Here is a 23,509-nt window from a genome sequence, read left to right on the forward strand (position 1 = left end):
AGAACTTTTTCTATCCCAAGGTTAGAAAGACTTTCTTCTAGAAAGAAGTTTGATAGTGTTAGTTTTATGTTCAGTAACTGTAACTAAAAATTTAAATCTTTTGCTTTAATGTGTGTGTGGCACGAGGTGACAGTGAAGGTTAACTTTCCTCTGTATGGACATCCAGTTGTGCCAGCACCTTTCGTTCAACAGATTATCTTGTCCCCCTTGAGTTGTCTCTTTATGAAAAGTCACTTGACTATATATGCATGGGTCTGTTTCTAGACTCCTCTTTTTAAAAAATAATTTTTTAAAACAAAGCTATTGAAGTACATTTTACATATCATAAAGCTCATCCATTTCAAGTGTACAATTCAATGATTTTTAGTAACTTTACTGAGTGGTGCAACCATCACCATAAATCAGCTTTAGAGCACTTTGTCTCCCCAATAAGATCCTTTGGGCCCATTTACCATTAATCCCTGTTTCCACCTCTAGCCCCAGGCAACCATTAATCTACTTTCCATCACTACGTATTTACCTTTTCTGGACATTTCAGGTAAATCACAGAATATGTGATTTCTCTTGCCTGGCTTCTTTTACTTAACATAGTATTTTGAGGTTCATCCTGCAGCACGTGTGTCAAAACTTTCTTCCCTTTTATTGTGGAGCAGTATTCTGTTACGGTTATACCTCATTTTGTCCACCAGTTCACAGTTGAGGAATCTAGATCGTCTCCAGTTTGGCTGACAAGGATAATGCTGCTGAGAATATTTATGTGCAAATCCCATGGGGATGTATGTTCTAATTCCTCTTCGGTAGATCTAGGAGTGGAATTGCTAGATTTGGTAGTTTTATGTTTCTGGATCCTTCCCAATTTTTTTCTTTCTAATTAGGTTTTTTGAAGTAAAATTTACATATAGTAAGATTCATCAGTTTTACATGTGCAGTTCAATGAATTGTACAAATGAGTTGTAACTCATTTAACTCATGTGACCAAAACTGTGATCACGATACGGAGAATTTCTATCACCTCCAAAAGTTTCTCCATGCCTTGGACACCCGTCTTCCCCCTCGCCTCTGGTTCCTGTTAACCACCATAATCTCTGTCACCATAGTCCTGCTTTTAAAAAAATTTCATATAAATGAGATCATACAGCATGTAGTCTTTTGTACCTGGCTTCTTTTTTTATTTTTTTTAAGATAGAGTCTCTCTTTGTCACCCTCAGTAGAGTGCTGTGGCATCATAGCTCCCAGCAACCTCCAACTCTTGGGCTTAAGCGATTCTCTTGCCTCAGCCTCCCAAGCAGCTAGGACTACAGGTGTCTGCTACAACACCCGGCTATTTTTAGAGTTAGGGTCTCGCTCTGGCTCAGGCTGGTTTTGAACCCGTGAGCTCAGGCAATTCACCTGCCTCAGCTTCCGAGAGTGCTGGGATTACAGGCGTGAGCCACCATGCCTGGCTTGTGACCAGCTTCTTTACTTAACATAATGCTTTTCAGATTGGTCCACATTCATATACAAAGGGTGCCCAAAAACTGTACATACATTTTAACAGATGTTAACTATGTGTTACTTTTTGAAGTTGAATTGAAGGTACTGTTACTGGTCTAGTGTACCCAGACATGTTACACACATCCATTTTACCTGCAATTTGTACACTTTGTGGGAATGATCAATTTTACTTCCAGCAAGATTACTTAAAATGTGTATGCATTTGGTGGGGGGCAGCCCTGGTATATATCATATATCTATATCATATATCCAGATCTATCATACATATGTAGTTCATTCCTCTTTGTTTCTGAATTCTATTCCAGGGGTCAGTGAACCTTTTCTGTAAAGGGCTGGGTCTGACGTCTGTCAGACTTTGTGAGCTGTGTGTGTTTCTGTCACAGATTCTCCTCCTCTTCTCCCTTTTCTCTCTTTCTTTTCTTATTCTTCTTCCCAGCCCCACCCTACTACAATCCTTTAAAAATGTAATAACCATTCTTAGTTCACTGGCTGTATAAAAACAGGCTGCGGTGGGCTTGACCAACTGGCCATAGTTTGCTAACTTCTGTTGCTTCCTGCACCACAGTCTCTATCCACTGACCAACTGACAGTCATCTGTGGTGTTAAGAATAAAGCTGCTAAGAACCTCTGTGTACAAAGCCTTGTGTACACATATGCTTTCATTTCTCTTGGGTAAATACCTAGGAGTGGAATGGCTTAGTGACATGTTAGATATGTGTTGAATTTCGTAAGAAACTGTCAAACTGTTGTCCAAAATGGTTGTATCACTTTGCATTTCCATCAGCAATGTGTGAGAGTTTGAGTTGCTCCACATCCTTGCCAACATTTGGTATTTTCAGTTTGTAAGTCTGGCCATCCTAATTCATGTGCAACAGGACCTTACTGTACAGTACTTTGCATTGATATTGACATTTGTCTAAGGACTTAGGACGTGAAGCAAATTTTCATGTGCTTATTGGCCATCATGTATCTTTTGAGAAGAGTATCTTCCAATCTTTTGGTTACTTAAAAAACCACCTTGTTGTCTTTTTGTTAGAGAGTTGGTGGAGCTCTTTGTACCTTCCAGTCACAAGTCCTCCATCAGATTTATGTCTGGCAGATATTTTCTCCCAGCCTGTTGCTTGTCTACATTTTCTTGACAGTGCCTTTTGGAAAACAAACGTAAATTTTGATGATGTCCGTTTGATCAATGTTTTCCTCTTATGGTTCATGTTTTTTGTATCTTAAGATGCTTTTGCATACCCCAGGATTGCAAAGATTTTTTCTGAGTTTCCTATTTCCTTACAGCAGCTTTATTGCTCTTGCTGTTTTGTTTAGGTGTGTGATCCGTTCTGAGTTAATTTTTGTGTATAGTATAAAGAGTCAAGGTTCATTTTTTTCCTATGGATGTCGGTTTGTTCCAGCACCATTGTTGTAAAGATTATCCTTTCCCCATAGAATTACCTTGGCCTTTTTGTCAAAAATCAGTTGACCATATAAGCTTGAGTCTAGTTTTGCACTCTTCTGAATTTTGAACAGCTTAATCAGGGCTCATATTTTTTTAATCTCTGAAGAGGGGGTGTAGATATGCCCCTCCGTGTCCTTCCTGCCCAAAGATGACACTGCTGATAGCATTGCAGCCCACAGGGCGTGGAAAAGATTGTCTGTGGAAGATGTATGTGAAAGAGAAGCTTTGGATTTTCAGCTGTGGTTGCTTTAGGCTACTATGGCACCTTTTGCCATACACCCCGCCCAAGTACCCCTGCTCAGAGCAGAATGTTCTGTGTCTGCTTGTGCTTTCTAGGTTGGTTTGTCCTTCTGACTGACCACTGCTAGCCATCCAAAGCCATGCGCTTCCTTGTCACCCTCCCCACACACCTGCCCCGCTCTTGCCAGCGTAGCCTGTGGGACCTTGAGCTCATCATCAGTCTCTCTATGCTTGTGGCCTAGCACCTCCATGCTATAGCAAGCACTGATTCCTTGGTCTGGCTTATTCCAGGGACTTACTGAGGATGGCCTTGTCATAGCATTTCATTTTCAGGATGGCTTCTGAGCAAAGTTGATGAGCTAATCTGATACGCTGCTAGGTGGGCTTGGGGCTCCCACCTTGCTCAGTGTGGAGGGGACTCAGCTGGCCTGCCCGATGCCTGTCCCTGCCAGGCTGCATGAGTGGGCTGCCGCTACCCTCCCCAAGGACAAGCCCGTCTTCTTCTCCCTCTTGTCAGCTAGCACATCACTAAAGTGCAGGTTGTCTGAGCAGGGTGACTGTGCGACAGCTCTCAGCCCTGTATTGCTGATGGACCTTTGCTGGATTGTAGGATTTCCGGGGTGTTGATGGATGAGCCCACGACTTAGTGATTTCAGGCTCAACATTGCTGTGTTGTGCGTGCAAGCCCCAGGCCCTTGTATGTGTTCTTATTGAACAATCTTTGTTCTCATCGCTAGCTGAGAAGTTCTCGGTTGATGAGATATAGTTAAAGAAATTGAGTACTATTGGGTTTTATTGGTGTTCGGTGAACAGGTGAGGAGCGGTGGAAGACAGCTGCTCTGGTGCTGACGTGGCTGCTGTCCACCAAGGCTTCATCTGAGCCCCGAGCCTCTGGGCGGACAGACCTCCATGGAGACTGCAGAGCACATGTTAAGTTAGTTCATAGAGTCCCCGCTACTGCAGCCCATAGCACCGGAGCAGTCCCAAGACTGCCCAGTCGAGCAGGTGCTAACTGCCGCGACCTCAGAGACGCTGTGGCGTTGGTGAGGGACTAGCCGTCAGCTGGCAGTGCCTGCTGGGGAGGCACTGTAGACAATTTAGATCTGAGCCAGAGTTGGAATGTCACTCTTCCTGGGTTCTGTGGGGCTAGCAAAGCCCTGTCACCTTGTCAAGAGCTTGGTAAGAGACAGGTGTCTTCGGGAAGCATCTGGATGATGCTGTGACACCAGGGACTGTGACTTCTGGCTTCTTGTCCCCTCATCTGCCTTCTCTGTGGGGCAGACCGGAGGGGCTAAAGCTTTTACAGAGCTCACTCATCCAAGGTCTTCACCCAGCTAGAGCAGAAGAGTGACTGGCCCCGTTTTCTGCCCTTGTCTTTGTAATTCTGGACATTGGAGGAGCGTGGAGGAGGAGGCTATGCTCCCAGGTACCCTGCTCTCAGGCCCCTCATGGGTCTACCCTGACTTGGAAACATTGGTGGGCAGGGGCAGGACCGCAGGTGGTTGTGGCCGGGGGTATGAGCCAGTTTGGGTCACCCCTAGCTCTTGGGGTAGCTCTGGTCTGTTACCCTTGAGGTATGTGATCCGTTCTGTGGGCAGGGGTCATCTCCATCCTAGTTTTTCTCTCTTTTCATTTTGCCACAAGACAGAATTGTATCACACATCTCCAAAACGAGTAAAATGGCATTTCAGCTTCTTGTCTTTATAGACTCTCTGAACTTTAGGAAAGATCATTCTGGTCCCTTTTCATTAATAATGAAAACCAGGGGGCAATAAAATGTTCTTAATGTGATCATGGCAGGAGCGAGGCGCTGTGAGGGGTGAAGGGTGAGGCTGGCAGGGACCCACAGGTGTTTCTAGGGACTGGAGGAGCTCAGGGCTCTGGAAAGAGCTCGGCTTTGGCTCAGAGGACCCAAGAGAAGTTGGCTGTGCTTTTCATGGTGCTTCATGTTTGCAGGAGAGCAGAAGAATCCAACAAACTTTGGGTTCTGATCAAGTTTTTACCTTGGGTACAACTGCTTCTTGTAAGAGGTGTAGTGAGTATTTGAAAAGTCAGTGGTTAACTCTGTGTTCTAGATGCAGCCCCTGTTTTGAAGATGTTCTCTCTGAGGGTTTTGACTGCAAGAGGGATATACTAGGTGTGGATTAAAGCCCTCCTGAGCAGTGACTCTCTCAAAGAGTGACAGAGTTGCTCTGTCTTGCCCTTTCCCTCCTAAAAACGAACTTGAACTGTACATCAGATTTTGTGAGCAAAGCTGACTAGAACAGAAGGGGAAACACAGAGAACCCTGGGGGGACTCTTGAGTGCCCAGCCCCTCAGGGTCAAGGTGAAGGATCCACATGCCTCAGCAGTCTCAGAGCTCCCTGTTTAATGAGAGGCAGCTCTGTCAGGGGGGATGTCTGCTGTGAGCAGAGCAGTTTGTTCCACTCCTGGGACTGTTTCTTTCTTTCCTTTCCTTTTCGTTTTTTTTTTTTTTTCTTGAGACAGAGCCTCAAGCTGTCACCCTTGGTAGAGTGCTGTGGCATCACAGCTCACAGCAACCTTCAACTCCTGGACTCAAGCGATTCTCCTGCCTCTGCCTCCCAAGTAGCTGGGACAACAGGCACCCGCCACTATGCCTGGCTATTTTTTTTTTTTTTAATGGTTGCAGCCATCATTTGGTGGGCCTGGGCTGGATTTGAACCCACCAGCTCAGGTGTATGTGGCTGGCACCTTGGCCACTTCAGCCACAGGCATCTAGCCCCTGGGACAGTTTCTTAGGTGAATGCCCAGGGTCACTGTACAGTCTCGGGAGGGAGTGGGAAAGTCCTAGCTACCCGTGACACAAGCCCCAGAACCTGTAAAAGAACAGATTGATAAATTTATATAAACAGGAAAATGTTGTCTCCATGCCACAAAACACCATTACCAGAGTCAAAAGAAAAACAGAGACGATATTTGTGATTCATATCACAAAGGGCTAATATCTCTGCTATATAAAAAGTCTCTCTAAGGTGATAAGAGAAAAGAAATCAAGTAGAAAAGTGGAGAACGCACAGTACACCGAAAAGGAAATAACTGATGAAAAGACGTTCAAACTTCACTCAAAAATAAGATGGATGCAAATTAGGACTAGAGTGAAGTTCTGTTTTCTGCCGTGTTGGCAGGAATCTCTGCATCTGAGTAACACGTTTTGCTGGTGCGGCTGGGGGAGCAGCGCTGTGTACAGGCTGTGGGGTGAGTTGTTGGGCCCCATGTAGGCAGCGTGGCAACAGTTCGCAGAACTGACATGCAGGAGCCCGTGACCCAGCCTGCAGGGGCTCTTAGGCTCACAGGCGCACATGAACCTGTGTGAGAGATGCTGGTGTAGTGTGAAACGGGGGAAGATTGGAATTGAGCTAGTTGTCTGTCCGTGGGGAAAGTTACACGGAATACTATGCAGCTGTAGAAGAAAAGAAGGCTGAAATAGGGGGAAGAGAAACTCATGCCAGCAGGCTGCCCAGTGTCTGGTGGTTAAGGAAAGAAGGTGCAGGACCCGGCTGTGGTGGAGAGGATGCGATTTGATGTGTAAACCATATGTGTCACCTTTTCAAAAAAGGGGGACATTGGGAGTCGGGCTGAGACTAAGACTCGGGGCTGGCCATGTCAGGGAACCTCATGTGAAGTCCGTGGGCAGGGTCTGGGGGTGGGATGACCAAGGAGAGATGCCAAGCCTGCCACCCACGTCCACTCTGCCTCCTGTGAGCCCCATTCAGAAGTGGGGGGGTGTCTCCCTTACCACTTGGTTGTGCCTCCTGCCAGCAGCTCTTGGTCCCCATGGGCCCACATCCTGTTCTGAATGTAAAGAAAAGCCCCCTCCTCCCCTAAGAGCTTATAGCACAGGTGAGCGGTGAAGGCGAAGCACAGGTGGCTGTGAGGAAGGAAGACCAGCTTTGCTCACCTGCTGGTGCTGCCCTTTCTCCCTCGCCCTTTCTCCGAATTCTCCGAGGCCAGATTCCTTCTTACAGCAGCCTGCATCCAGGGCCTTCTGAGTAACTGCCCAGTGGTCCTGTGATCTCATTCCATGCTGGTCTGTGCGCCACACGTCCGGACACTCTGGAGCAGTGGCCTCTGCCCCTCCCGAGGCACATCTCTTAAGAGTAGGCAGAGCACACGCCAGTTGGCCTGTGGGTAGCTCCTGAAGGGCTCAGAGTAGAGATGATGGTTCCCTCTGTGTTTCAGAGGGCAGTGACGATGTGGACTGAACATGGGCAGGGGTGCTACAGGGGCCTCTGTGCAGCTGCAGTTGCATTAGGGAGTTGGGGCTCCCAGGAGAACTGGGCCTGGAGCCTGCTCCCCCACCAGGCCTGGCTGCCCCTTCCAGAGCATTTTCCCGGGGCGGCTCTACACTTGGTTCTGGTCCTAGCCCCTGTCTACCTCTGTGGACCCTGGCAAGAGCCTCCGACTCCCCATCCCCTCACCACTGGCTGCCTCCACCTCCCACTTCTCTGAGATCCTGGCATTCCCAATGCAGACCCTTCAGCGACTCCCCACTGCTTGTGAAATACTATTTGGGTTCCTTAGCCACACTTTCCAGTAACCCCACCCCATCTTCTTTCCGCTGCTTCCCAGCTTACACAACTCCACCTCTCTTGGCCTAGATGGCTCTTTTTTCCTAGGTAAGGCCTGGGGTGCTCACCTGGTCTACACTGACCCATCTTCTCTCCTTTGTCTGTTCCTCCTCTGCCCCCAGGACATCAGGTCTCTTCCAGGGCCTTGCTGCCTGGCACTTCTCCCCAGCATCCCACTCTCGCCTCCCTGTTGGGTGGGCATATCACTCAGCATCGGAGTTGCCTTGCTCAGTCAGTTGTAGACTTGGATCATCTCTCCACTGGCTCAGCGTAACAGCAAAGCAGGGAGGTCTAGTTCACCAGAGGTCCCACCATGTCTTGTTCACCACGCGTCCCCTCTGTTCCGTAGCGGCCCCTGGTGTATCCCTAGTGTGGTAGGGCCTTGGGTAGGTGTAATTTACACACACTGAAGTCTGTTCACAGTACCTCCTTTGTTCCTGGAGGTAGACCAGATTGTAGGTCTTCAGATCACCTCTGCCACACAGGGACTCAGTTCACTGCTGGACACCTTCACCCAGCAGCACGCAGCACCAGGTGACTAGCTTTCACTCCTGTCCCAACTGAGGCGGTTGTCTCTGAGAACCTGAGAAGAGGAGGGCCAAGGCTGCACTGATGTTGCTGAGAATCATACACTGCCCGCGTCTGGGTGCCACTTGCTTGTCATTGGAGGCAAGGAGACATCGCCACTGAGGCACTATGCCTGCCCTCCCCAAGGGAGGACGCCATGTGCCACTTTTCTTAATGGTTCTCCTTTTTCCTTCCTCAGGCCCTGCAGGTTCCCGATGGCGAGATTATGGTGCCTTGGCCATCATCATGACAGGGATTGCATTTGGCTTTCACCAGCTCTACAAGGTGAGTCACCTTCTCAGCAACCGCATGTCCTATGTCCCTGCCACCCTCTGGCATTTAGCCACCATCCTACGGGCCCTTGGCTCACTGTACAGAGATGTTGCCCCACTTATCCCTGGAACCTAGTGACGATGGGAGGCTGTAGTGGAGGTTGGGGGAGATGCCTGGGGCAATTCTCTGCCCTGCTAGAGAAGTTCGGCAGGCTCCAACCACCTCTTGTCATGTTCCACCTTCAGCAGGATCATGAGGGTCATCCATGGACAGCTCCTGGCGGGTTCTTAGGATAGTGCCCAGCAGCATAAGAGACAGAGTGACGTAGTGAGTAAGAGCATGGACACCAGGCCCAGCTGCCTGTGTTGAAACTTGGCCCTGCCTTTTAGGACCTGTGTGGGCACAGGCTCAGTTCTCACCTGTAAAACAGATAATGGTACCTACCTCAAGAGGTTTAGTGACGATCACAGGAGTCAGTGCCTCTTAGGAAAGGGCTTAGAACCACGCCTGGCCTGTGGAAGTACTTTATACACCATTGTTCTACCTTAGAATTTAAAACCAGAGCTGGGTACGGAGGTACCTCCCCATAGTCCTAGCTACTTGGGAAGCTGAGACAGATTGTTCATTCCCAGGAATTCAAAACCACCCTGGGCAACATAGTGAGGCCCCATCTCCACAAAAAATTAAAAAATTAGCTGGACATGATGATGCATGCCTATAGGCCCGGCCACTTGGGAGGCTGAGGCAGGAGGATATTTGAGCCCCTGAGTTTGAGGTTGTTGTGAGCTTTGATGACACCATTGTACTCTAGCCTGGGCAGCAGAGCAAGACCCTGTCTCCAAAAAATGGAGCAGTAAGAAGCCATCATCTTGCTTTATAGAGACAGTCTGGGTAGTGTATCTGCCCCTTCCTGATCTTGGATCATCTCTGATCTCAGAAATGAGGTTTTTAGTTGGTTTCATGTGTGAGAATTTCTTGATTTTCATACTTGGGACATTTTCCACCTGAAATGTAAGGCTGCCTTTGGTGAGTTTCAGCTCAGTTGAGGGTAATAATTCACACCGTGGTGGAAAAGCACTTTGCAAAATAGCAAATGCTTCTATACATATGCTAAATAATGATGTTCACTTAGGAGTCTCTCTTGAAATGAGTTCCCACAAACCCCTCATGAGAGACCTTCTTTTCCTTCCCTAGTACAGAAACCTTAATGGGAAAGTTTTTGTCCTCTCTCCTTCCAGAGCCCAGATATATTAAGAACCAAAGTCATCCTCTGGTGACCCCCAACAGGCCTGTGCTGCCCTACCCCTGGCGCCACCTGGCAGCAGGTCTCACTTTTTCCCCAGGGAGGGTGTTGTCTCCCATCCTGAGCAGGTAGCCTTCAAAGCACCTGCTCTTGCATCTGGCAGCCCCAGCGCCCTGCTGTCCTTCCCCACTCCTTCATATCCTGAGCCCCTAGCCTCACGGCCAGTTAGCAGCCATAGCCCTCAGGCCTTCTTCCTGGATGTCCCCCTTGCTGGGTTGCCCTCCAGGATCCACCATCTTTTCCCCCACAGGCAGTTTCCTCTGGTCCTCCCCAATCCTCTCCTTCTCCCTTTTACCCCTGGATTTCAGTTCTAGGGGGATTTGACTGCTTTTGACTCTTAAATAAAAGAAGCTTGCTCTGAGGATTTGGGCTTAGTTTAGGAAAAGACCAAGGTTGACCTCTTCTAGACTAGCTGTGAAATACTCACGTAAAAGAACCAAGGGTCCCAGAAATCTGCTGTTGATTTTTCTTTAGTTTCTCGAGTCATTTTTTCGTTTATTTAATTTTACTCATTTGTTTCCGAATGATTGATTCACAGAGCTCAAAATGGTAAAGACTCAGAAAAGTGTGCAGGGGAAACTTCCCTTCCACTCCTCCCTGGAGGTCGCCAGCTGTATCAATTTCCTGGCTATCCTTCCACATAATTTTTACCTTAAAACTGCTAAAGTAGAATTTAAAAACTTTCATTGCTGAAGTATTCAAGCATCATTAGGAAAAATAACAGAGGGCGGCGCCTGTGGCTCAAGGAGTAGGGCGCCGGTCCCATATGCCGGAGGTGGCGGGTTCAAACCCAGCCCCGGCCAAAAATCACAAAAAAAAAAAGAAAGAAAAATAACAGAACCCAAAAGTCACCCATCACAGCAGACCCAAGTGACTTTTCTAGACTATGTTCCCTCTTTATTCCCTGTCCTTGTTCTGGCAGAATTTTTACACGGTTATAAAACTTTTCAAATACCTTGTTCATTTATAGTGTTTGGGGCTGCCAAAACCCGGGGATGACGGAGAAAGTTGAGGGGCAGAATTTGAGCTTATAGAAGAGTAACCTAGCACATGTCCATTCACCCCCATCTGCTTCTTGTAGAAATACCTGCTCCCCCTGATCCTGGGTGGCCGAGAAGACAGGAAGCAGCTGGAGAGGATGGAGGCCAGTCTCTCCAAGCTGAGTGGCAGCGTGGCTCAGACAGGTAAAGATTAATGACTCCATCAAGTCACCCCTCAAAGTCTCCCCCGAACAGCCCCTTCTCTGCCCCCTCCCATCTCTCTCCGTCTCCACTTTATGTGGTGACTTCATTTATCTGCTCTGAGAATCTGTTCACATTTGCAAATGAAGCCGCCGTCATTTCGGTTTAATTTGAAATTGCTTGTTTACTGTCGGCGCGGCCTCAATTAATTATGTTTTTACGGAAAGGCTCCCAACCTCAGAATATTAATAAGGGGAATAAAATGACAGCCTTTCTAAGGGCTGTAAAGTTCATTTTTAATTTCTGCTTCTATGGGGTTTTCAGGGGGGTTTTCAGTGGTTTTCCCCCCTTCCCGCTAAGAATCCAACACAAGGTCAAGAGAGTCTGTAATTACTGTGGCTCCCGGGACCTCGTCCACCTCCTGTGTTATCGACTACAGGGCTCACGTTCATTGCCTAGTGCCCCAATGATGGCCCAGATTAGCTGGGACCTGTCGCACTAGAAGTGTCTTCTCTCCTCTATAAACTTGTTTACTAGATGGAAGCTGGCTGTGAATCCAAAACCTGAGCACGGAGAGCAGGACAGCCCTGTCCCAGGCAGGAGTCCGTGTCCCTCTGGGCAATCCTCTGGTGCATCTGTTCCGCTGACATTAGCAGTAGCAAGGCCTGGCAGGTCATGTGACCCCAGGGTGCTGCGCAGGCAGGCTCCGGGTTGGGTGGGGCGGGCAAGAAGGAGCAGCGGGAAATGGGCTTTGCAGTTTTAACCTCTCCTGTGTGCTGCTGGGGTCTGAGACGCATCTCTCCCAGGATTGCACACTTTCTCCAAGTTCCACAAGGGCATTGTGGGGCCAAGGAGATGAGGGATGTGGCATTGCAGAAGCTGGGGGAGCTGAGCAAATCATAACCAGCTGTAATTAGAGGGGAGAGGTTCTAGACGGATATACTGTTGACCACGGACAACTACACAATGGAAAGATAAAGTAGAAATACTAGAGGTTGGACACAGTGCAGGCAGATTACCCGGAATGCAGATAAATTAGATGGATGGCGGGGGCTGGGGGACCTGCAGATAAATTAGGCGGAGCAGGAACATGGGCAGCTCCTAGGTGTGTGGATGGAGAGAAAATCTCTGAGTATCAGCTTAACAATGTTATACCCACTCTGTTCCCCAGTGACCCAGTTACAGACCACTCTCGCCTCTGTCCAGGAGCTGCTGATCCAGCAGCAGCAGAAGGTCCAGGAGCTCGCCCATGAGCTGGCTGCTGCCAAGGTACATGTCTCTGCCCCTTTGACCTCCCAGGCCCAGCCCTGCCCCACACAGCCCTTTGCCCCTGTCCTTGGTGCCCAGAGGGCCACTCTCTGAGGCTTATGTAATAGCAACAACACTGCCCTACAGAGAAATGTGATAGTCGCTGTGTGGTTGGCGTGGCATTTAACCATGGGAGCCACCCTTTCTGTCTGTCTCTGTATCACCTCTCAACAGGAGGGAGGGAAGGCCACCTTCTGCCTGCAGACTTGTCATGGCAGCCCTATCTCCACAGCTCTGGAGGCTGTCAGTGCAGACGTGGGCTGGCCTCCACCTGCAAGTTCTGTCACAGGTCACAGCATTGCCGAAAAAAAAAAAAAAACTGCAAAAGAAACAAAACAATCTGTGAAATGGGCATCTCTTCATTTCTGGTGGAATCTGAGTGTCTGTTGTGAACAGGGATCCCCTCCCAGTGTCCACCTCACACGTGGACATGGTGTCTGCCCTTCCTCCTCAGGTGTCTGTGGCTACTTGTCGCCACCTCCAGCCTCCATGTGTGCTGTGGCCGTAAAGCCTGCAGGAGGGCTGGTTACCCCATCCGCTCACCTTGCCTCTATTATCTTTTGGATCATTGGCCTGCCAATGGCCAGAAGCCATTCCGGAAATTGGAAAACTGTTTTCAGGCCTTGTGCGTGAGATTAAGACCACATGTTGCCTTTTAAGAAGGAGTTAGGGGCCAGGCTCAGCGGCTTACGCCTGTAATCCTAGCACTCTGGGAGGCTAAGGCGGATGGATCTCTTAAACTCAGGAGTTTGAGACCAGCCTGAGCAAGAGCTAGACCCTAGCTCTACTAAAAATAAAAAAAACGAGCCAGATGTTGTGATGGGTGCTTATAGTCCCAGCTACTCGGGAGGCTGAGGCAGGAGGATCATTTGAGCCCAGGAGTTTGAGGTTGCTGTGAGCTATAATGACATCACTGCACTCTACCTGGGGTAACAGGGAGACTCCGTTTAAAAAAAAAAAAAAAAAAGAACAGAGGCAGGGGCCAAGATCATGCCGATGTGGGAGTGGCCTCGGAGTTGTTTGTGGTGGTGTTTTTGCCGCCCTCTCCGCACTACAGCAGGGCCACTGGCCTGGCATCTAAGCCCGCGTGTGAGGACTTCGGTTTCCCCATAAACCAGATTCAGAGCTGTGTTTTCTCAGCTGTAATGTAAGTTTTTATAACTGACTTCCAGCCTCCTACTGGAGCACTGTAAAAAATTAAAAAGAAGAGCTTTAAGTAATTAAAAATCCTACATAAAACCAAAGGCTGTGAGTTTTCTACAACTGTTTTTTAAAGAGACTGGCTAAAAGGCCCCAGATGTCAGATTTTATTTCTAAATCCTGGCATCTGGCACCATATGCGTTTGGAAATCTGAGTCCTTTGTAGGCCAGTGAGTGGAAATTGCTCCCTTGTTAATGGGCTGCTGTGGCTTTCAAGGTCTCAGAGAAGCCAGAACAGTGGCTCCTGGGTCCTTGCTGTCTGGTGGTCTGGAGTGGGGACCCTGAGGGAACATGTGTGAGAGTGGAGGGTGTGCTAGCACTCACTCCCAGGCCGTGAAGGTTTTCCTTCCTGATAACCTGCAGCCTCTCTGAGGGGCTTCTCTCAGCAGAGTGTGCCCAGCTGGGCCGCCCAGAGGGGAGTGCCCACAGCAGCCCCCACATCAGGGGCCAGGCCTCCGTGAGGCCGCCAGGGATCCACAACGGACTGGCAGGGAGTACCCAGGACCCGTCCCCTTTTCCGGCTTATGAGTAGTGTGTTGGAGAGAGCCCTGCATCACTGGGCACTTGACTGTAGCCTCCACGCTGGCTGTGGTGGCCTCACGCTGAGGCCAGCACATAAGGGATCATCTTCCATAAACATGCTTCCCAGGCAGCTCGGCCACCAGCAGCCCCATCTGGGGGATCTTGTTCTTCATTTCTCCCAATAGGGTTGGCAAAAGTAAGGTGCGGGTCTTGGGAATTATGTGAAAACACTTATACTCAAAGGGGAAGGTGTGCATTGAAGGGTAGTGCTTGTCAGAGACCACTGTGGCTGTCGTTTCCTCCCTGGGCTGCGTCTGAGGAAGGAATCGATGTCAAGTCATTTGCTTGGTGGCTTCTCTGTGCTGAGCCTCCAGTCCTCCCAGGAGAATGGCTGTGAATGGGTGATGTGGCCGTGGGGGCCCGACCAGGGAAGCTGCTGGTGAGCTACCTCTGCTCCTGGGGAGCAGGAGGTCCCCGAGCAGTGTGGGAAGGTCCCTTCTGATGACAAAGCCTGTCTTGTGGGCCTGCTAGAGATTAGGCTGCAGGAATGGGCTCAGGAACCCAGCTGTCATTGGTATCCCTGATGCTCCAGGTGGCATCCAGGTGTCAGGCCCAGATACCCACCAGTGTGGAGCAGTGAGTTTGCTTCTGTGTATGGCGGTGGTTTCTCTTAGAGGGGAGAGGGATTTAGGTGGAGGGGGCAGTTGGTGTAGAGATGGTCCGGGTTTATTGTATTGTCTTTTGACTTAGTGGACATTTCAAACACCCACTGACACAGAGGGGCTCAGGTGTCCCGTCAGCCTCATCCCTGCCACACCCCACACACCCCCCAGGTTACTTTAAAGCAAACCCCAGACCTTGTATCACTTCAGGTGCAGACTGTTCACCTGCTTCCCACAAGATCAGGGCTCCTTTGTTGTTATTATTTTACTTTGCATTCACATAATCCCATGTCACCTAAAAACATGTAATAATTCCTTAATATCATCAGATCCCCAAATAGAGTCGTGGGAATGTTTATTTTGAGGGTGTTGTCACTTGTGCAGAGAGACACAGGCAGACCCCCGTATGGGCAGAGGCAGAATCTTCTCCCTGGGCTGCCAGAGCAGACCCAGAATGTCCCTGGTGCTGTTGCTGGTGCCTAGGGCCCTCCTGGAGCCGCAGCCCCACCTGCTGTGGGCGGGAGGAGCCCCTATCTGATCCTTGTGCTTTGACCTCCAGGCCACTACATCTACGAACTGGATCCTGGAGTCCCAGAATATCAATGAACTCAAGTCGGAAATTAACTCCTTGAAAGGGCTTCTTTTGAATCGGTAGGAGAGATGGCTCGGACTGTGCTCTGGCTGGGCCTGGGATGGGGGACCGGGAGCTCGTGGGCTGGCTAGGCAGTCTGGAGGTGGGTGCCCCCAAGGGCCCTGTGTGTCTGGCCACTGATCGAGCCCCATGATCCAGACACTGAGGGTGGGGACTGTTTGAGCTTCTCTTTTCCTACCCACTCCAGGGGGACAGCCTGCAGCACTCACAGAGTTGGGAGATTGACACGGTTCCCCAGACCTGCCAAAGCCTTACCAAGGACAGCTTGAGCCAAATACCCCGTTTCCCCGAAAATAAGACATCCTCCGAAAATAAGACCTACTTACAGGAAAGATAAGACGTCCCCTGAAAATAAGACCTAGCGCATCTTTGGGAGCACACCTTAAAATAAGACACTGTCTTATTTTCGGGGAAACAGGGTAGCAGGGCCCTATGAGTTAAGGGAACACCCTGGTTTGGCCCATGTTGAAATGGGAGGAGGGGCTTCAGACTAGGTCACCCCCTCCTTCTTGACCCCTGAGCGACCTCGTGGTCACAGCTTTTTCCCTAAGAAAGCCTCTGCAGGAGGCCAGCAGTCCCTCTGCCCACATAGCGTGAAGAGAACCACCACAGAGGCCTAGGCAGAGCCAGTCTTGCCTCCTTCCAGCTTCCTGGGTGTCCTCTGTCATCCTTGAGCAGTGATACCACATTGTCACCAGCATAGCCCAGAATGTAGAGTGACCAACTTTGCCTGGTTTTCCTGGGACTGTCCTGGTTTTCAAATTGGAAGTCTTATGTCCAGCAGCCTCTTAGCCCTGGGAACTGGGGATGGTTGGTCGCACTCTTGTCGCCCTGCTGCGTTAGTGGGGGCTGTGTGGGGCGGGGGTGCAGCCAGGTGGGCACTTCACTACGAGTCAAGAGTAGGGGGTGAAGGGGTCTGTGGCCCTGCCAGGAGATACATTTTCTAGGCCACCCACTTCCTAGTCCTCCCTGAGGAAAGGAAAGTGTCCTTGGCAGAGGTGTGGCCCAGCTCAGGAAAGGTCCCGAGGGTTGTCATTAGGAGAGATCCTTCATTTTCCCTCATTTAGATCAGGGCCTTTAAGGCGGGGGCCGAGAGAGAAGGCTGTTGGTTGACATTGGAATCAAGAAAATTGCACATTAGATTTCTTGTTGGTGATCAGGACATTGTGGGTAAGTGGCCTTGGTGTGTGTGTCCCCAGGCCAGTCTGGTGGGAAGGGACAGGGCTTGGTCGTCTTGGCGCAGGCAGAGATGGGCCCGCCTGCCGGAGAGCTCCATCTCTGAGCTGTTGCCAGCTAGACTTGACCTCCAGGTCCCTCCTGGAATTGGCTTTGGTCTGGGCTGGCTGCTGGCTCAGGGCCCAGGAAGGGAACACAGGAGTGGAAGAGAGGTCCACTCTTCCCTGTGCAGAGAGTTGAGCTCAGAGGTTTTCTAGCAAAGTGCACCAACATCGCCCTTTAAGTTGTGATGTCTTTGACCACTTCGTGAGTGGCACCCTGCCCTTTTGCCCAGGCCATAGACAGGTGAGAACTGAGGTCCAGGGTCCCCAGGCTTAAGCCCTTTTGGGCTCCTAGCCTTCTCCCTCTCCTGGCCTCCAGGTAGAGGCAGTGACACGGTGCTGAAGAAGAGCGGGAAGCAGCTTCAGGGCGTGGCAGGCCTCCCGGGTCTGGCCGTCCAGTGGCTACCAAGGCCGGGGCCCTCGCCCAAGGCAGCAGGGCCAGGGGCACCCACCACAGCCAAGTCCCCTGAGGGTATGAGTCCTGAGAGCTGCCACCAACCTCCTCTCTTGCTTCCTCTGCCAGGAGGCAGTTCCCTCCGTCCCCCTCAGCCCCGAAGATCCCCTCCTGGCAGATTCCAGTCAAGTCGCCATCACCCTCCAGCCCTGCAGCCGTGAACCACCACAGCAGCAGTGACATCTCCCCGGTTAGCAACGAGTCCACGTCGTCCTCGCCCGGGAAGGAGGGCCACAGCCCTGAGGGCTCCACGGTCACGTACCACCTGCTGGGCCCCCAGGAGGAGGGCGAGGGTGTGGTGGATGTCAAGAGCCAGGTGAGGCTGGAGGTGCAGGGTGAGGAGGAGAAGAGGGAGGACAAGGAAGACGAGGAGGATGAGGACGACGACGTGGGCCACGTGGATGAGGAGGACTGCCTGGGGGTGCAGAGGGAGGACCGCCGGGGTGGGGATGGCCAGATCAATGAGCAGGTGGAGAAGCTTCGGCGGCCTGAGGGCGCCAGTAATGAGAGTGAGCGGGACTAGCCCTGCCTGCCTGTCCATGACGGTGGCCACAGCCACCTCCTCCTCTGGTCCTGGAGCCCAGGTAGGGGACAGAGCTGTCCTTGGCTGTGCTGCGGCCTGGTGGCGATGGGGGGGTCACGGCTGTGTCCACCAGTCTCCTCTCACCTGCCTGCCAGCCCTAGCCTGCCAGTTCTTCAGCTCAGCCCCTGCCAGCCCCTGTCCTGGACAGACATCCCGTCCGGGGTATGTTTGCTGCGTGTCTTGACTACCGTGACACTGCGCATGGCCAGAGCTAGTGTCGTCACCTGCCTTCCCACTCCTTGGCAGAGGAGGAGCTGTAGTCCTCTGGTGTCCACCATCTCCCCCACCCTCTCCAGCCCTGTCCCCACAGCCCTGGGGTGCCTGTCCCCAGCCTCAGCTGTGCCCTGTTGTCCTCCCAGACAAGTGAAACCACCCTGCACTTGGGCCTGCCCCCGTGTGCCATGTAATGGCTCAGCTAATCCCCTGACGAGCCCGGCCCGGGGCCCTCCTGATCCACAGACGCCTCTGTCCTTCCCTGCAGGGAGCACACGTTCACCTGTGTGATCATGTATAGATTGCAGAGTATAAGAGAGGCCTGTACATAATTGTAATAAATACGAGTTGCCACTATTTAATTCTGCCTGTGGCTGCCTATCTGCTCCTGTTACCCTGTTGCCTCTGAAGTGGGGGAAGCCTGGGGCAGGGCCCGGGGCCTGGGGCCTGGGCAGCCCCGGTAGATGGGCCAGTGGGCAGGCCCTGCCCTGGGGCGGCTTCCACGGCTGCTCAGCTACACTCAGAGGGGCCATTCCTCAGCCCCAGGGATCTGCCAAAGGCGACATTTTCCTGAGCACAGGAGAAGGGACCGCATGTTACTGTATATAGACCTGCTGCGGTGGGATGAGCTCTCCTTCCTTAAATGGATGCGTGTTTCCCAGGAGGGCGTGTGTCCTCACTTCCTCCCCTGTCTCCCTTCAACTTTCACAGAGCATTTGGCTGAAACCAGATGAGCAGGGCAGAATTCCTTCCGAGGGGCTGTCAAGCCTCGAGGTGTCAGGACCCAGCTTGGGGGACGTGGGTGCTATAGTAATGTCCATGCGCCTCGAGGGGACACAGTGGCTTTGGAAATAGCGCCCACAGCCACTGCGGGCGGAGCTACCCCTCCATGCCCTAGGAGGGAGGAGGCCATGGTGGCTGGGCAGACACTTGGCCCTGTGGCTGTTTTGTCCCAGAAGGTATCTCAGCCCTGCCCCCAGGCTCCTCTCCCCATGTAGCAAACCCTTCCTGACATTGTGGAGGCAGCAGGACACTGGTTGGCCTGAGCCTGACCCAGAGTGTCAGCCCCTGGGCTGGTTTCCATCCTGTAGGTTGTGTCTTTCACACTCAGCCTCAGAGGATGCCCCTCTGGGCTGTGATTCCAGCTGTTGTTCTCTGGAGACAGCAGAGTCCAGGTTGAGGGTCACCATATGGCTTGTTCTCCATCCCCAGCCTCCTTATTGCCCCTGAAGCAACAGGTTTCTCGGTTCTCAGGGCTACTGACCTTGTCTTGATGAGGGGACAGTGAGACTCCTGGGACCCCAGGCTGCGTCCCTGACCTGCTGTGCCATGGACCCTCCATGGCCAGTGGAAACACAGGTCAGTGACTGAGAAGTCACCACTTAGTTTGTGCATGTTGGTCATCATCTGTGACTTTTTGGAAGCCTATCCTCCAGTGGGACCAGCAGGGAGACCAGGGAGCAATGCCATTGCTGCTGGGGCTGGTGCGAGGAAGAAAAGCACGGCTGCGACTGGGGCCTCCCTGAGCACCCCTCTCCCACCAAAGCCGGGGCTTCTCTCTCCTTGTGGGGCCTCGCGGGGTGAGTAACCCATGGATCCCTGGGTTCAAGCACAGAGGAGAACAGGACAGAAACCTGTGGCCTGGAGGCCTTTTGCCCCCATGGGTCCTGAGCACCGAATTCAGCCTTTGAGGACAGAGAGTCTGGCGTGATTTCAGGGAGAGAAAACCCCTCCCCAAAACAGCGTGAGCCCTGCCTAATAAAGGCAGCTGCTGGACCAGGGAAAACAGCCCTTTGAAAAAAAGCCTTTCATTAGAAAAATAATGCATTTCATCCAAATAAGGTAAAAATATTCGGAATGGGGCAGAAGTGAGCAGCGGGCAGCGCTTGTCAGGCCCTTTCTGGAAGGGGGAAGATGATTAACTCAATTACAGTATATTTTTATAAAGTGTCTTTTAAGAAAGAGCTAGCCCCATGCTTGGAGGCCACTAGACGACTGTCATGACCTCTGCCTCTGCCGGGACGCGCTCGCCCCAGGCCCAGGGTCTCTCCCGGCTCCTCTGGTGACTCACTGGTTCCACCTTGGGCAGGGGCGTCTTGTTTGGGAAGGACGGGGGACCTAAAGGAGCAAGCCAAGTAGCAAGGGAGCTGCCTGGGACTGCGCCCTGTCAGGAAGGGCCGAGGTGTGGGGTGCCAGGCGGTGCAGTGGCTCTTCAGCCCTGTAGGCACCTCTTGGGACCCCCAGGTGGGAAAAGGGAACATGACCCTGCCAGGTCAGGTAAGGGCATGCTGAGTTTGTACTCCAAAGTGCTGGTTTGGTTTCCTTCTCGTGGAAGGAAAGCACATCATATCTGATGTTTGCGAACCAGTATGGCAGGGAGCGAGACTGAGAGCATTTTCCTGCCCCTTCCGCCTTTCTCACGTGGCATCCCTGCGGTCTCTCCCGTGGTGCCCTCCCTGTCTCCCCTATCTCTCCTCCCCACTTCCCCCTCTCCCTCCCTCCCTCCCTCTCTTCCCCTTCCTCTCTAATAAAAGCAGGAAGGTCTTCAGCGTGTGTGAACTGCTCTAACAGAACAGCAAATTGTGCTTGTCTTTCGGGGCCCTCACACCCAGATGGAAGTGAGTTTTCTGGAAGGTCCTCTACTGCCCTCCTTGCTGTGTCCTCCTGCCCAAGAGGAAGGAGGGGTGTGGGCAGGAGCAGCTTTCCCTGGGTCAGACAACCCGGTCCCCAGGAATTGACTTAATCCTAATGTTTCCCATCTGTGGTTTAAACTGGCTCCTGCTGAAGCACCCAGAGGGGAGGGTCAGAAGCTCCAGATGGGTCTAGCAGGAAGGATGGGGCTTCCACCAGAGGTGAGATGACACCCTGGGGGTGCCCTGTGCTTGTTTCTGACAGGAGGGGCCTGCTACTCGACTGGCCTCTGCTCTTGCTGCACTGGACCAGCCGCTGCCTGGCCAAGCAGAGCGACACAGCGGACACCTCCAGGCCACTGTTTGGATATGTAGCCACCACCTGTTCCACATCCAAGCTGGCATGCACCAACACGTGTGTGGCATACATGTGCTCACAGGGCCCAGTGGGCCCCATGCTCTGTAGCCCCGCCCCCCCCATATCTTCCCATGCTGGCCACAGCTCAGACCATGACTCTCAGATACTCTTTAATGCACTGAGGGGTGACTGCCTGAATCACGAAAAACATTAATGGTTTCCTTTCAGTGGTGTACTATATTTATTTAGAGATAAGATCTTGCTCTGTAGCCCAGGCTGGAGGCTGTGGCATCATCATAACTCACTGTAGCCTCAAACCATCCTCCCGCCTCAGCCTCCCAAGTAGCTGGGACCACAGGTGCCTGCCACCAGGCCCAGCTAAGTTTACCAGCACTTTAAAAGTTCATGTTCTCCTAGAAGACAAGAGATGTGTTAAGGCTTCATAAGGAGAATGCCTGGAACCTTTGCTTGTGCTTTGACAAGTGTTGGAAAGACCTTCCTTAAAGGTCCATGGCTTTAAACAAACCTTTTACATTCAGTCCAGCCTTCCACCCCACAGCCTAGGAGGATTGCTTCTAGCCCAAAACCAGTTCCAAGGGGGGCCCTGGGGACTCAGGTGTGGCAGCCGGCCCCAGAGAGGCTCAGGGCCGGGAGGTTTTTTGGTGAAGACCCTCCAGTGGTGTGGGGCTCCTATGAGATCAAGTGCCTGGGTTTGGCTACTCTGATGCTGGCTCTGGGCCTCCTGGGTGCCACCTCCTGTCTGACCTTCCTAGGGGCTGGGGCCTCTCCTCCCTACAAGGTGGCCAAAAGGCCTGACCCAGGGCTGGGGCAGCAGTGCTTTGTCCCCTACATCTGTGCCTTGGCCTTGGCCCTAGACTAAGGCTGTCTTTGGATGTACTATCCAGTGTCTTGGACATGGTGCCCAGAGAGTGGGCTGCCCTATCACTGTGTGTCCAGGCAGGCTGAGGGCAAGGCCGCTCCTTGGATGCCAGGTCCAACTCCCTGTGGGTGATGCTGCTGTCCGTACTGCCCCAGTTGGGCCAGCTCAGTGAGAGGTGGACAGGCCTCTGAGCTCAGCCATGAACCTGTGTAGCTGGTTCTGACTCTTCCAAGAGGTCACAAAACTCCAGAATTTGCCCCAGTTTGGGCAGGAGCATCATACACCATAGCTAATTAAATCCCAAAGGAACACGTTTTACTACATTTCCTGCGAGTCCAGCCAGCCACAGGTGGGGTTGTAGGGCCCACTCCCTGGTCCTGGGGAGAGGTGGGTGCTGTCCACAGCGGCAGGCTCCCCGCTCACAGTCTCAAGAATGGGCACAAGCACCCAGTGGGGGTGTGTGGATACCTCTGCCCTCGGGTAGAGCCTGGGACTTGGTGCAGTGGGCTGGCCTGGGTGCAGTGTCCTGCTCCCCTGACACCCCAGCCCCTTCCCTGACCTGGGCTCGGGCCCTTCATGATCGCTGCTCTGGGCCAGGCCTGGCCTCCTCCTGTCCAGCGTGTGTGGGTCCCCAAGGCCCAAAAGACCTGGGGGCAGGTGGGCAGGGGGCAGTTTTGGGGTCTGGCTAAGGTCAGCAAACTGCCCTGAGTCTCTGGCCTCCCTCCCCTGGGCAGTTCTCCCAGAGCTGCCCACCGAGAGGGTGCCCAGAGGGAGCCTGTGGTTGCACTACCCACCCACGCTGAGGTCGGGGCTTGGCTTTCTGCCTCCCCCCAGGCCCCACAGGAGCTCCAATAATGGTTTTAATTTGTTGAACTTGTGTTTTATCCCATAAATTAGTCACTGTTTTATTTAACAGAATCGAGATATCCACAAACAATAGGCGAGTTCCAACTTGAACATTTTAATAAGACAGAAAAAAGTATATATTTTCATGTCTGTTACAAACATATTTATGTAAATAGCCTGCGGGCTGCGTTCCAGAAGCAAAGAAGAAAGGGAAGGGCCTCTGCTGAGGCTGGGCTGAGACGGATCCTCGGAGGAGGATGAGACTGCGCGGATGCTCTGGGGCCCTGGGCATCTGGGGCCACACCAGGCTTAGCAGGGGAGGAGCACACTATAGTGATTTCATCTCTAGCATCTAAGTCTTGTCAGGAACGTGGATGGGATGTTCCCCTGACAGGGGTGTGATAGGCCCCACACGCATTCCCTTCTTGACCTGGGAAGCTTCAGCTCCTGGAAGTCAGCTGAAGGCAGGACAGGCAAGATGATTTGGACCAAGAGTCACCTGGAGGGAATGTCAGACCGAGCGGTCACCAGAGCCCCTCCATTGGGCACTCTGGGGTAGGCCTGGTGGGCCATGATGTCAGGCCAGGGCTGGCAGCACAGGCTCTGGGCTGGTGGCTTTAGACCCAGGAATTGGCCTCCTCTGGCTCTGCCACCACGTGCTCCAGGCCAGGCAGGAGCTGCGCCAGCATCCGGATCGGATCCGGGTACGTGCCGTTCCCAGCCCAGGCAGGTCCCTGCAGGAAGAAGGAAGGAGCCGAGGGAGGCTGCAGAAGACGGCTCTGCCAAGTGCAGCGTGGTAGCCTTGGCTGGGAGAGGAGAGGGCTGGCTAG

The 23,509-nt window shown here is 52.2% G+C and overlaps 1 protein-coding gene across 1 annotated transcript in view; it reads left to right on the plus strand.

The window, feature by feature from the left end:
* Nucleotides 1-19,260, plus strand: part of PEX14 (peroxisomal biogenesis factor 14) — a 147,346-nt gene extending 128,086 nt beyond the window's left edge. The window contains exons 5-9 of the mRNA XM_053577317.1: nucleotides 8,537-8,622; nucleotides 10,995-11,097; nucleotides 12,266-12,363; nucleotides 15,346-15,437; nucleotides 17,239-19,260. Coding sequence (XP_053433292.1) covers nucleotides 8,537-8,622; nucleotides 10,995-11,097; nucleotides 12,266-12,363; nucleotides 15,346-15,437; nucleotides 17,239-17,692 — 833 coding nt within the window. The 3' untranslated portion in view covers nucleotides 17,693-19,260. The remainder of the gene's footprint in view (nucleotides 1-8,536; nucleotides 8,623-10,994; nucleotides 11,098-12,265; nucleotides 12,364-15,345; nucleotides 15,438-17,238) is intronic.
* Nucleotides 19,261-23,509: the final 4,249 nt, after the last annotated feature.

Source organism: Nycticebus coucang, chromosome 22 (assembly GCF_027406575.1).
Source record: "Nycticebus coucang isolate mNycCou1 chromosome 22, mNycCou1.pri, whole genome shotgun sequence".
NCBI lineage: Eukaryota > Metazoa > Chordata > Mammalia > Primates > Lorisidae > Nycticebus > Nycticebus coucang.